The 15,103-nt window shown below is 36.2% G+C and overlaps 1 protein-coding gene across 6 annotated transcripts in view; it reads left to right on the top strand.

The window, feature by feature from the left end:
• NALCN (sodium leak channel, non-selective) overlaps nt 1–15,103 on the top strand; it is a 240,299-nt gene that overhangs the window by 145,186 nt on the left and 80,010 nt on the right. For all 6 annotated transcript variants that reach the window (XM_048295894.1, XM_048295893.1, XM_048295892.1 and 3 more), the window contains 2 exons: nt 1,857–1,994; nt 7,173–7,247. In XM_048295894.1, coding sequence (XP_048151851.1) covers nt 1,857–1,994; nt 7,173–7,247 — 213 coding nt within the window. The remainder of the gene's footprint in view (nt 1–1,856; nt 1,995–7,172; nt 7,248–15,103) is intronic.

Raw genomic sequence — 15,103 nt, 5'->3', positions numbered from 1 at the left:
CCCTGGGTACAGACATGGAAATTGTTCTCTCCAACTGGGCACTCCAAAAAGGCAGTGTCTTTTATGCAGTGCCTGCGTAACAAGATGCACTGGATTAGATTGTCCCTGCCTTACCCAGTCCTGTTACACCATCCTAGCATGCTTTGTACTTGCAGGCCCTCCTTTGAAATGTTAGGCAGATAGCCCTTGGTATATGCTTGATTTCATGATACAGAAACAGCATGTAGCAAGTCATGCCACATCCTCATTATTTCAGATAATTTGAACCAGCTTCTTGTCACCACATATTAATGATTGTTAGCCATAGGGATCTCACATGGGGCCGAAACCAAGTGCTGTATACATGCACATGGACAGTCTTCTCTAGAGTAAATTTGCTTTCACTGCAGGTGAGAAGTCACAACCTGGAGTGGACTCCCTTAGGGGTGAGGGTATAACCTTAATGGTTCTGTTTGCATTGGAAGAAACTGCTAAGAGAAATAATTTTTTTGTTTGAAAAACTCTATAAACTTGATAAAGAGCCCAAGCGAAGTATTTTCCTGTGGTTTATAATAATAATAGAAACTTGAAGTCTCCCACCAGTTGTTTTTGCCAGCAGCTTTAAAAATAAATTAGACCCATTTCATTGTTTCCCAAGCACATAACTTTGTATAGCTACATGTTTTCAGCTTTTCCAGCACAGGTTTTAGCTTAGGGTAAGTTGATGTGAAGGGCTGTCTGGATACTGTTTTCTCATGGGTTTGACAAGAAGAATCCTCTTCTCTTTGTGCCATTGCATTAATGCATTAATCTGCTGCTGCTGGGCACACTGAGCACAGATCTAATATATCCTTGGAACTGTGTTAACATCTTGAATTCTAGGAATCTTATTAGCTGTAAGCTGCACTGTTGATGTCTTCAGTTTCTAGCCCTTTTTGGTTATGCATAAACTTCAGTTAAGATACCAGCTTTGATCCTCACTGTCTGGGAAGAGAATGCTTTGGATGTCAGGCAAAAGCAAAAGAAACTTATACAATAGTTTGGCCTCATTGATACCATACTCAAATTTCTGTTTCCTAGGCAGTGTGCATTCCTCAGTGTCTGTATAGGATGTACATCTGCAGTTACACATTGCTCACATTGAGTTCAATTCTAGTTGGTGCTGCAGGCTCCAGCTGGGGTTTCAAAGGTATCTGGGTTCTAGGCTTATCTGCTTTCATATGTTCCTATGGCTAAATAAAGTTGTTTGAAACATTCCCATTATTTCCTATATTTTTGACATATATACCTGGTCTCAAGGAATTCAAAAATGTTACAGAAGTTCCACAAAAAATGCTATTTACAAAATATAGAGGAAAAAGTCTTGATTGGCTGAATCAAGAGACCTTGCTGTGTGTTGGTTATTCTCATCTGTGGAGTGCCTAAAACACTTCCGCTATCAAGATAACATAATTTATGGTCACATTTAATTGTAACACTTTATTATAGGTATATTTGTAGAGAGGGAACATGGAAGAAAAAGCATAATCAAAAAATCACAATACAATATAACATTCAAAACAATGATCCCTGATGCTCAGGATATTTAGCCTATTTTTTCAGCACTGAAGAAAACCAAAAAGTTCTTTGTATGGGCTAATGAAACTTGGACTATGTTACAAATTGCAGTTTACAGTTCTGTCAAAGACCAAGCTATTTATTTCTCCTTTAGCTCATGAATAGCCTTTCACTTGGCTTTAAAAGTAAAACACATTTGTTAAGGTTTAAAAAAGCAAACCAAAACAGGTGTTCTGCTCTGTAAAATCAGTTTTAGGAATGTGTCAATAAAACCGTATTAGTATAATTTGTTAATATGTTTGCAGTTTTCTTTCTTGCAGGCATTCATGTCAATGTTTCAGATTCTCACACAGGAAGGATGGGTGGATGTCATGGATCAGACACTGAATGCTGTAGGACATATGTGGGCACCAGTAGTTGCTATATATTTTATACTATATCATCTCTTTGCTACTCTGGTAAGTTTTCACTTAAAATTTGTGCTGTGTTTCATTTACTTTTGAATTATTCTCATAGCTCTTGTATTTCTTATTATTCTCAGCTAGTTAAAACTAATTGTGGTGCTCATTTTTAGCATAGGTGGCTTTTCTAGTTTGTGGATGTGGTAGAATAAATTTACCCTTCAGCCATGTGACATGAGGTGGTGACCTTTGTTCTGCTGTGAGGTGTTGTTCTTCTTAGATCCAATATAATTGTTATCTGTCTTGTACCTTCACAGCTCTAATGCTTTCAGAGTTAAGTGATTTTATTTATCATGTAGAACTGGTCTCCTCAGCTTTCATTGCATTCTCTTTGCAACAGCAATTAAAGTGAGAAGTGTAAAACCTTAAGATACAAACTCTTAACTAGTCATCCCTGCTGTCCTGTTGCCTGATACAAAATCAATGCATGGAAATGTGATATACTATATGTGATATACTATATGTGATATAGTATATCAATCAGTAAATGATGAGAATTAATACAGCAGTTCCTGCATGTAAACAGAAATGTGGATTATGTTAAAAAAACAAAAGCCAATGTTTCTATCTGTATGCATTTCAAATGGAATTATTACCTTCTTTTATAGAGAAAATGGGAAGGAAAACATCTCTTTGGTTATCTTATATCAATAAGGGCTTGGTACTTTATTTGAATACCAACACAGAGAAAATACCACAATCAGGAAAATAACCATTTTATGCACCCTTAATTCACTCCTACTATTGCTCATTTTGTGTTTTCCATTCACTGCAGGTCTTGATGCACTTACTCTTATTTTCACTTTCTTCATTCCATTTTCTTCCTTTGCTCAGATGTCTACTTACATAAGGTATTAACTGTATTTATACAATCTCCACCAGCTTGTATCTACTTCTTTTACATTACAGTGTATTTCACTTCTAAAGACTGAATAATTGGACAGCAGTTGTGGGTGTAATGGATTCCTTCATATGGATTGAATACTTGACCACTTTATAAATGGCAATAAAGTGCATTTCATGCTCTTAGAGCTGCTTAATCACATTAAAGTATAAGCCAAACAAATGTATGTATCAGAAGATACATAGGACATGTAATTTGCTCACAAGGGTCAGAAAATACAACTTTTCATGCTGGAGTGATCTTTAAAACTCCATGGGAATTGGGGTTATAAAGCAAAAGGGAAGTGAGCTTTTGGTCATGGATTTGAAAGCAGTTACTTGTATTGTAAGAGAATCTTATTGATGTTTTTTTAATTCTTCATCAAGAACATTTTCTAATCAGGAATCCATTTTTACTTCTTAGATGAGTATTAAGCAATTCCATGAAGTAAAATTGTGTCAAGTGACCTATCTGCTAAAAATTCATATCTTAGTTGAGAAATAATTTAGCTGTAAAAACAATTTTAGTATTCTACTTTATGTTTTCTATTTTGAAAGAGTCATCTGGGACTTCCTATTTGTTTACTGAAAGCACTGATTTTGCTAGGAGCGAAGTCACTTTTCAGTACACCATCCTCAGTCCTTTGGCAGGGAATTTGCATTTAAATGCACAGTTCTTGCTTTGCTCCATAAGGGTACACTTTTCTTCTCATTCACCTATGCAAATTCCACATGAATGAAGAAACCCTGCAAAGATAACTTTGCAGAATTATCTGGGCTTACGAAATTGTTAGTTTCAGTTCTAAGATCTTCCTCAGACCTTGGAAGGGAAAACTGTGTAGGACACAATTGTCTGTAGGCGAAAGAAATTTGAAAGAAAATAACATGGAACTGGTTAGGGAGCATGAAAATGGTTGGGCTGCTACTAAAACCAAAAAGAAGCATTCTAAGAATAAACAGCCATCAGTGAATAACAAAAATGAAATGAAGAAATTACTTTCATCAACCGGAAGAGGGGGGACAATTAGAATTGAGAATGATAATTGCAGGCATTTGGCATAGCAGACTGTAGAGACTTGGAAAGAAATTAATAGGTTTCACATTAGAAGGCAAAAGAAAACTAAAGCTCAAAAAAGACTCCCTCTCTTGGAAACAAGGACTGTCATTAGTTGAGATGGCGGCAGAGGAAGTTAACAAATAACAAGTTTGCATTTAACTTTTCTTTTGTGGTACATTGTCTTTGGTTCTTGTTGGAAAAAAGCAAAAAGGGAGTTAATGAAAGTCTTGTCTGGACACATATCAGTGCATGAATCAGCAAGACTGTAAGGGGTGATACATTTAATGAGTACTGTATGTCTTTTTAGTATGGAACTGAACTTCCTTAACTGGTATGCTTTGAGCAGCGTGTACTGGAGTTTCATAGAATGAACAGGATGTCTGAAGAAGGAAAACACCATACTGTAAAATCTTGACGGAATTATAGCAAAACTGTTCATTAGCAACTAGGGATCAAAGTAGTTTGTGTGTGACAACCCATCCTTAAGATGAAGGAGGTACCTAAGATTCCTTAATGCTTGTTGGTCAAAAGGAATGACAAAAGTCAGAGGGTCCACAATCAATCAGAAAGTTCCAGTTGGCATGGAAATTAGTATGTTGACTGTAGTATATGACCTACTATATAAGCACAATGCGGTGGATTTTGAATAAAGAGGTAAGGTGAAAGGGAAGAGAGACATTCAAGAGGTATGGATGAATTAAATAAAGAAAGAGAGACAGAAAAGGAGAGATAAAAAGACATCACTAGTCCTGTTTCCAGCATTAATCCAGCTGGGGGAATGCTGAGCCTGGATTTGGCATTGATCCAGCAGCATCCATCTGGCTCATGAGATGTCCAGAATCCTGGGGGTGATTATCCAGCTAGTAAGTGTAAATCCAGCTGTGTCGGTATGGCCAGTGGGATGTATGTCCAGGGTACTGGAGGGTGCTGCCTGGGCTTGGGGGGAAACATTTTAATGGACAGGTTTCTCTCTTTTTATGCTAATTAATTATCTTGCACAGTCTGTTCAGGCCTTCTGGAAATGGGTTAGAGGGCTTTGGAGGTCTGTGGTGGTGTCAGTCCCACCCTACAGTCCATGCCCATGCCTTGCCCATATCCATGTCAAGTCATTCTTGCGCTTGCACTGTACTGTGTTGTGTTTCAGCTGGTGGAAAAGTGCTGCCCTATCTCTGCCTCACCCCCATTCTCCATCTAAACCTTGTTCTTTCCTCTGGCATTTAATACCCATAGTTCTTGATTATTACCAATGATTTTTGCCTGTCATTACTAAAAGCCCTTGGCTGGCTCCACAGCCATCCAAGTGTTTGAGACATACATCTTGTTCTGGGAATTGAGTGCTCAAAAGGATCTCACTTTGGACCACTGTTTATAGGATCATTACAGAGTGGGCTTTAGTCATAGTAATTTTCCATCCTGGCCACAACTTGAGTCAGTAACTTTCTTTGAAGGTTCAACAACAGAAATATTACTCCTCTTGGGCTGTTTTGCAGGCAAGAAAAATATTTTTCCCAGGCTGTTCACTAAACATCAGGTGCTCGTTAGACACCTGTTAGTTCCCTGTTTAGGGAACAGTGTTTCTGATAAGCTCAAGAGGGGCTTAGTCCGAGTGCAGTTCATCAAGGCGGAGGCCTAATGAGCATTTCTCAGATCATAGTGTCGCTTGAGTGGCATGAGGGGGTGCATCACCACTGTCCATCCTGAAACTAAAGTCAGCTTCCCTGGGCCTCTATATCGTGCCAGGGATTATGTATTTTATCAGAATTCTGTCTTGTGTTGCTGTTCTGAATGCTGTCTTTTTTTCTACTGTTCGTAATAGTTGGATCACTGAAAATTATATGTTCTATTGTTTATGTGGCACATACAATTTGTCACTTTGAATAAGTGCAGGAAATTCTACATATTGCTAAAGCCAGCTTCCTGTTAAAAGAACATTGTTTTTTCGAAACTCTGACTTTTTTGAAAGTTATGGGCCAGAGTCCTTCCTATGTCTTCTGAACCTTTATAGTTCATGGAGGGAAAGAAAATCCTGCCTTGGAATAAGGTCCACACACTCAACTCAGATACAGTTTGAGTTCCAAACTCCTTGTCTGGTAAATGAACCCACTTAAATTTCATTTCCTATATAGATGGAGAATAAATTTCCAATATGACAGGTAAACTTACACTTCATTTAAAAGTAGTGGTGGAAGGATATGTTTGCTGTGGTTGTCACGCAGTGGTCCAAGACCACAGAAAAATTCTATGCCTGTACCTCTCTTAAAAAAAAGTTAGGTTACCTTCTGGTACCTCTCTGGTATATCAGAAATTGGTGCTTGCCTGTAGAAGCTCAGTGTGTTTGAGAATGTTTACATCAAACTTCAGAGACTAAAACCTTGGCAGTTGCTGAGAGCTGTTGACTTATGTATATATACATATTTACTGCCTTAATACAGAAGTTTTCTGATTATGTATGCTGATATATCCTCTGTCACCTACCATACTCTCTTAATTCTGTCTGCTTCTCAGCTATGTCAGTCACATTTTCAGCTTCTTTGGCCTCTGGTCAGTATCTGTAGACAAGGAAAATGTAATAATCTGATACTGATACACACTTTTTTTTCTCTCCCTGGGATTCTTCCTCCTAGAACCATATCTAAACAATATTTAATGTAGAGTAAATGGAGGTACATGATTTTCCTGTCCTGTGACATGAGTTTCCTATACATGTGATGCATGCAAATAATGAAGCAGCTTACTTTTCTTCCAAAGTGGAGTTAGCTGCTTTTCACAGAGGCACTCTGAGCATAAAGAAAGTCCATAAAGTAAATGACTGTCAGGTGGCTAAAAAGTCACACCTTAATTGAAAACCACCTTAGCTTTACAAGATATTTTGGGATTTTGCTTTGCATTTATTTTACTATTATTATTATTGTTGTTGTTATTTCTGATTAATTTAATTTCCTCTTCATGTGTAGTACGTTTTAAGGAGTATATTGTTAAACATATATAATGCATTGATCATCAAACCTAGAGTTGAGCGTTTTTAAACTCATACTAATTGCATGGTAAGATAAAAAACAATTTACTACTTGCAAAATGGCTAGTAGATATACAGTAGCAGGTGATACTAGTTCAACAGATGTCAAAGCAAGAATCGTGTTTACATCAGCAGGGCCACCATTTTTCCATATTATTTAACAGTACTTCTTAAGAAAAATAAGATAAACTTTAACAAATCATTTACAATTGTTTTGTAGATTCTACTCAGCTTGTTTGTTGCTGTTATTTTGGACAACTTGGAACTTGATGAAGATCTAAAGAAACTTAAACAAGTAAGAATGTTTTTATTGTGCTTGAAAGTATTTTCAATAAGGCATTTTACTTTTTATGGCAAAAGATGGGAAACGTCTTCATCACAATGAACAAAATAGTACATGCGGAAGTGAATAGCAGTATTTTGTTAGATAGTTTACTATTGCACAACCTTAAGGGAAAATTAAGATATCATAAAAGAGATGTAGAAATTTGGTTTAGTAATCAATTACAGTCAAATTAGATACTCTTGTAATTAAAAAAAAAATTAAATCACAGCTAGGCCATCTTTTTGCTTTTAAACTAGTGAAAGATATCCCTGCCCATGCTTTGTGAGCACAGCACAGCTCCACTGCAGGGGAGGGTACCGGGAGAGGGTCCACAGTCAGGAAGCAGTAGAGCACACTCTAGTCCATGTGTCAGGGGAGGGCTAAAGATGCTTGGAGGAGTTAATTTGCTTGATTGACTCTCCTCATTTGAGGACCAAGAAGCCGTTCTCTCATGCTTTAAACCCCAAATGCCAATCATATAAAACAAATGTGAGAGTTCACATTGGCCTTTCTGACCCTGTGCACAAACCTCCAGAGAGGAAGGTATCCATAGCTTTTAAATAAATATATAGCTGCGCTTTAATCTGTACAAAGAGAAGCAAAGTCATAAATATTTCCCTATTTCATGCATGAAATAGCATGAGCTAACACGTGGGAACTTCTTCTGTAATATTTGGCTTATAGCCATCATTTGTTGCTTTTGTTCTTGTTTTTGAATTATGTTCTTTCAGTCCTTGAAAAATAAGGACAGACAGCTGAGATATTTTACACTGGAGTTCTACATGACAATATTATGTACTTTTAATTTGTCTTTATAGAAGTCAATGCAGAAATTAATACTGCTTTTGCTGTTGCAGTATTAAATATCTGCATGTATTGCAAACTTGAAGTAAATTAAAAGGACAAGTATTCTCTGCGACAATGAAACACACATACTGGATTTCAGTTGATCAGTTTACATAAGTGAGAGATCTTAGAGATGATTTTGGGATGGCAGGACACTCTTGAGTATGCAAACCGAGTAGGCCAAATCAAGGGCATTCATTTTTCTCTTTACCAGTCTCAAGAGGTAAAATGATCTGAAATGAAAAGGGCTCAGATGTATGGTAAGCAATGTCATATCATACTGATAATCTTACAGGAAATTTTTCATAGTGTCTGCATGAGTTAGGGGCACAAATCAATTTTCCAGACTGAAGAGCTTAAGATATGAAATCCAGTGGATTTCTGTGAAATGTAGCATCTTTGATTCATAAAGCACTTTAAAAGTCTACACCTTTGCTTATTAAATGGCAGCAGCAAGGCTTTGTGCTTCAGCCACCTGCTTTGGAAGTGGTGAACAGAAAGCAGTAATGAGAGGCCACCACTAGCGATGCTTGCCACATTTCAGTCTGAAATCTTGTTAGGAATTCTGTCTCTATGATAGCAATAGAGTACACTTAAGTAAAAGACATAAATACAATTTTAAAAACAATCTTTTAACTTCATAGCTTTGAGACTGCAGCAGCATAACTACATGAGAGTAGTACTGGGTCAGAATAAAACTGCTGCCCAGCCACCAGACCTTCTACTACCATGCCAATGACAGACTGTTTCCATGACCCAGGAGGGCATTTAACCAGAGCAGAGCACTTTACCATTGGACATAGCATAATGGTATATGGATTCTACATGCATTATAATTCATATTATACACCATTCTGATGCATAAAAATGTCCAAGGTGGCTGACGCTAGTTCACTTGTACTTATGTTTTTGAAATGTTCTCTTGAACAGTGGTGTCTCTTCAAAGACTATTACTATTACTATTATGTATTACTATTACATATTGAATGCATTCCCTTCTGGTATTTTATGCAAACGAATGTTATACAAAGTGTTGCATATTTTAAAAATGCCTAAGGTGAAAGGAGGTAAGGGGTCAGTTCCTGGAGTTCAGTGATATGAGATTACTGGAATGAATGTACAACTGATTTAGTGTCTAGAACAGAAAAGGTTTCCTGAGGGGTAAATGCAATGGTATCACAGGCTCAGTGGTGATGGTGACTGTGCTCTACTGTGCTGAAATATTGGTTGTCTTATCTCAGAAGATAAAGCAAAAAGAGTTTTTAATTGAATGATATTTTGAATTCTCAACTTAAAAATGGAGTTTAAGAAGAAGCAGGATTGTAGGGTAATTGTTATATTTTAATCAAGACCATTTCTATAAAGAAATAAATCTGTATTGCTGCACAGAAAAATTTTTGACATCTGTAATTAAAAGATGAATGGTGTTCCAAGGGAAGAGTCAAGTAATTCAAGCTGTTAATGTAAAAGACATTGATTGGTTGAAAATGATGAAATTGTAATGCTCGCCATACTTGGGGATATATTTTTTCCCTGCCTTTATGGGCTGTAAAGCTCAACTCCTAGGGAATTTTCAGATGATGAAATACTGAATTATTTTCTAGGCAGGAAGGAGAATATATTTGTGCCAGAAATCACACCTACCTAATAATCCCTTTTGAGCTGTGTTCTTCTTAATTATGACTTAATTTCTTTCCTGGAACTTGTTAAGAAAAATTTTATTACTTATCTTTCACATTATTGGGAAAGGACTAATTAGTTAATATTTGCAAGGTACTCTAGAATGTAAAATGATATGTAAACACTTGGTATTCATGTTCCTTCAGTAAATGTATTTAAATAGTATAAATAAAAGCAAAAATGCATGAAATTACTAGGAGAGTCTAAGTGAGATTATAATAGAATGTATTTAAAAGAAAGTGAACCTTTAGAATTAAACATGCCACTGCAAATTTAGTTAAGGATATACATCATGATTTAATTTTTAATTACACCATTACATAATATTAATTCCAAAAGTCTGGCCTCAGTGCAAAGAGTACATAGAGCTCATTTTAATAAACCACTAATCCATTTATTGTACAGTGTGTGATCCTGTGCATTATTTATTGCACAGTATTCAGGCTTTGCTACAAAGACAAAACTATTAATCTCCTTTCTGTCTTTTTTATGGTACCCCTCATAAGTATGTAGAACAAACATAGAACTTGTGAAAGATTAATTTAAGTGATTTACTTAGCAGCACAGGCACACATAAGAATAGAATCTGCTTTTCCAAGACACCATTCAGCTGGTTTAAGACCAGAATCATTCTCTGTATCCTTACAGCTCTATTCATTTGCAGTACATCTCTCATCCTCTGCCACATTGCATCCTCTCATCTATGTCTGCCATCAAAGCTCAAGTGAAAAGGGTTTGCACTATAGCTCATAGTCACCATCTATCTGTGCAATAAACTTGACTGCAGCAACCCAGACTGACCCTAACACACTACTTAGTCTCCAGGTATGACATTGATCCTGCTCATGTTCCCATGGGGCCCTTTTCTCTGGCATTTGGTACATCAGTTATGCAGATGATACCAAACTTAGGCACAAGAAATCTATGAACTACGATCCTGACTTCCTTGTCCTTTAGGCCTGTCTTCTCTGCACTCTCCCTAAACTATTGCCCCAAAGTTAAAAAGAAACTGAGAGGATTTCTTTGATGTCTTTTGCCTTTTGTGATAAAGTTTTAACTTTCTTTTTAGAATTCATCACTCTTAACAGATTTTGAAGTATGACTTTCTTTTGCAGCAGCTGTTTTAATTTTTCCCATTATGTTTTCCACATATTCACTGATTCCATTGTTACATATTTCTATCAATTTGCCTAGATATGAAGTCAGACTGATTAGGTTCCCACTTCTCGTACTCTATCCTGAATCCCTTTTTTAAAGTTTGTCACATTTGCCACTTTCCTCTCACTCCAGAGTTTATTTAGGTGACAAATTATCTACCACTGCTGCATGTCAGCCTTGTTATATCTGAGATCCTTTAGAAGTCTTGAGAGAGTGCTATCAGGTGTTGGAGAGTAACAAATTGACCTTGTGTCAGTTATCTTCCGAAAGCTTTTCTCCTGACCTTTTTGAAGATCAGTCTTTGGCACAGTTGATGGCCTTCTTTGACCTTGTCTGTGGCCAACACTGTTTATTTTAATTTCTTGTTTTGGTTTTATTTTTCAGAACACACCCAATTAATAGTCTGTTGCTCTTTTTAGACATCCTGCTTTCTTTATGTCTTTAAAAGCTTTCTTATTAGATTTTATTTCATTAGAAATTAGTCCCTCAAAGTCTTTCATGATCTGCCATTATTTTTATACAAAAAAAGCTAGAATTTAAGTTGGGATTTTTTTTCCTCTATTCTTTGCTTAGCATATGGCTTTCTTTTCTGAAACATATCCATTTACTTTCAAGTCTTCTTTGCACTCCATTTGACGTTGCTGGTCTTATTGACCTTTTTGGAGTTTTTCTGTAGGTGGTGGATGTATTCTGTGCTTCTAAAACAGGATATTTAAAGCTACTCCATATACCCCCCCCTTCCCAGTTTCTGTCATTTGTCCATTCCTTTAAACTTCTTTTCAAAAGCTTTATGATTTTAAGTAATTAATTTTTTAATTTAAATTCAGTGTAATAGATGGATTTGACCTTCTACTTGTAAAGTAAAATCTGAATTTAAGAGCATTTTTATCACTGTTACATAATAGCTTTTTTGATATTTATGCCATGAAATAGACCTTGCTCAGTAATAAACCATGAGCTACCTCTTCACTTAGGTGTTCTCTGGCTATATTAGTCAGCAAGGAATCACTTATGAGTAAAAAGTTTCTCTTTCTTCTGCCCTTTTCTAAACATACATGAGGGTAAACAAAGGCTTCCCAATGTTATTACTTCTTGTCTTTAGGCCTTGAATACTATTTTGCATTTTGAAATTACTTTATAATCCTCATTTACACATGTGCGGAATATTTCTTGCATTTCGGGACACGGTTTCAAGGCACGTGGATTCTGTGCTGTTTGTATATGCATTTACCTTATTCACTGCATTGACTGTAGAATTTCTGTAACATATAGCACCAGTCTTTCACTGGTGCCATGAACTCTCCATCTGGATAATACGTTGCCTGTTCTGCATAGTCTGATTCTGTAGGATCCTACTGCCTGTTACTGCTACCAAGTTTCTGAGATGTGTTTTGTGACAACATTGTGGAGTTTTTAATGACAAATTCTAATTCAACCATGGGGGGTTTTAAAGTTTTATTATTAATATAAAAGCCTGTATGTGTATTATTCTTGTCTAGTTTTATGTCCTCTCCTTAATATGGCTTTATTTTTTATGTTTTTCTATTCCTATCAGAATTTTATAAACTTTTAGATTCTCATAGCTTTGTTCTGTATGGGAAAACTCGTGTTTGCCTTGTTGACTACTCCATTCTGGGCTTACTCTGCTGTTTTAGTACCTGCTCCTTTAACAGCCTTTGCAGTCAGTGAAGTTCCTTAAAAATGTTATGAAGATTTAAACACCTGGGTCGAATTCATCTCAGTTCACCAGTATATTATAATGTTGTATATGCAGTTTGAAATATTCATGTAGATTTCCTTCTCTAGTCACTGAAGAGTAGCAGATACTTTTGGAGGACAATTTTGAGAGACACACACTTTTTTAATAGGGCAGCTACAAGAAAACTTGAAGCCAGCCATAAGATTATCCTCAAGCCACCCTCACTGTATGAACTATCTTTCCTTCATTTGTAGCATAGTCTGTAGCTTACAGCAGTGAAACCTGTATGGCACTGCTTCTCAAGCATATAATGCAGCTTTACTGAGAAAGCACACAGGAAATAAGACCATTCTTTCTTTGGTCTGTTCTTTGATCTCAGAACCCTTTGGCTGGTCCTTGTCAGGAAAAGGGTACTGGACAGATGGACCTTTGATCTAACCTACTGTACTCATTCTTACACCCTGGTGTTTCATAATCTGAACAGGATTTCAGAAACAACTTGCAAATAGCATAAGGATGAGCCCATTGGTGGCTAAAGGCATGTGTGCCACTACTTCACTGTTTTATAATTCCACAAGGGAAAGAGCAAGCATCTCAAGCATCTCTGAGCATGAGCCATGGTCTAACTTCCTTGACCATGTAATCTTACCTCTGTAATCCTATTTCCTGGAATTCTACCATTAAAATATATTATATAACAAAATTCTAACAATATTTTTTTAACAAAAAATATTTTAACAAAATATAACATTTTGTTTACCTTATGCTTATAACCCACCTTACCTCACTAACTTTGGAGGGTTTATCTTACAGTTTGTATCAGACAAGATTATCGTGTCCCTATTTTACTACTGGAGAATCAAAGCTGAAGTGACATCCCTGGGTTCATACACAAATTCCCAATATGATGAGGAATCAAAAAAAGTCTGGTTTAGGGCTTAGGCCCCTTGAGTCAATCAGGAACATATGTCCACTTTTAAATTGTTGAAATCTCACATAAGTGTAGTTCTTTGATTCAAAGAGAAAATCCCTTAAGGAAGATCAGATTTCTGTCATCACACATGTGCTGTCTGTACTCACTAGTGCACACTCAAAACGTCATTACAGATGGCATCCATTACTAAAAATATTTTCCCTATGCTTACTACCTGGCAACAGAAATTCTTGGAGGAGTAAGCAACAATATGCAGTAGGGACATTTTTCTTCTAATTGAATTAAATTCACACACTTACCAGTGAAGGTACTTGTCAGATGTACATGCTCCTTTCCCTCCAGCTCTGCTCCACACCATGAAACATATGAGTTTTTCCCCCCTAAATCCATATCAAAGCAGGAAGTGCTGCAGAGGTATATTTATATGCAGAGGTATATGTGTGTGTGTGTGTGTATGTGTATCTACCTATATATCATGGTATATATCTATATCTACTCATACATAATTTTTTTTTAAATGAGTTGCCTTTAGAATTATATTATCTTGCCTATGTGCTTTGAAAAGTAACAGATTTTTGCCATGTTCATTTTCTCTCTTAAATCTCACTTTTAACTCTTTGATGTTGAAAACAGAAACTTTCATAAAGGAGATAATGACAGATTCTTGGCTATATTTTCTGTTGAGATAGACTCTTGTTTTAACAATGTTTAATGTCTGAACTCTTCAATTTGATGTCAGTGGTTCCGGGTCACATTTTGAAATGCTTAGAAGTTTTGCAAAAAGGAGGTAGTTAACCAAACTTTAGTGGGTTTTGCAGAGCTTTCACAGCAAAAGCATAAAAGAAATAAAAGGAATCTATTAGGCAATCTGTCTCATAAGAAGGCACAATTGCAGTAGAATAAAGTAAATTAGGATTTGAGTGCCATCAAAAATGGCAGCACTATCATGGAATCTCATTCTATAATGCTTAGGGGTTTTTGGTGGTGGTAGTGGTGGTGGTGATGGTGATGGAGGCAATGGGGAGGTCTATACTGGGATATACAGCCACCTAATTTTCCAGAATTAATGCAGCAGAGTATAGATGTCTTAGAAAATAATTTTAAAAACCTAATAAATATTTATGTGTTAATCTTTCTTATCTTAAAATCTACTCTATTTTTTCTGTTCTTGTTGTCAGGGAAACATAGCAAAACTTAATATTTTTTTTTATCACTACACAGTTACTTTTCCTTTTTTGCTACTCAGATTAGAAAATACCTGAATTATAATAAGACTTTTGGTGGCCTACTGTCTAAAGGGATAGTATCTTATTTCTGAACATTGGTAAAGATAATTCTGGCACATATATTCTAAATATGAATTTGACACTACTTCCCTTTTATGCAAGAATACGTAAGTGGAAGTTTGGTTAATTGTAGTCAAGACAAAGCAAGTTAGTCTCTAAAGGGATAGTGCTGAGTCCTACATTTTTCTCTAAAGTGCATTTGAATAAAAGTTTCAAATCAAAT

This window comes from Corvus hawaiiensis, chromosome 2 (genome assembly GCF_020740725.1).
Source record: "Corvus hawaiiensis isolate bCorHaw1 chromosome 2, bCorHaw1.pri.cur, whole genome shotgun sequence".
Classification (NCBI taxonomy): domain Eukaryota; kingdom Metazoa; phylum Chordata; class Aves; order Passeriformes; family Corvidae; genus Corvus; species Corvus hawaiiensis.
This window is presented reverse-complemented; position numbering and strand designations above follow the sequence as displayed.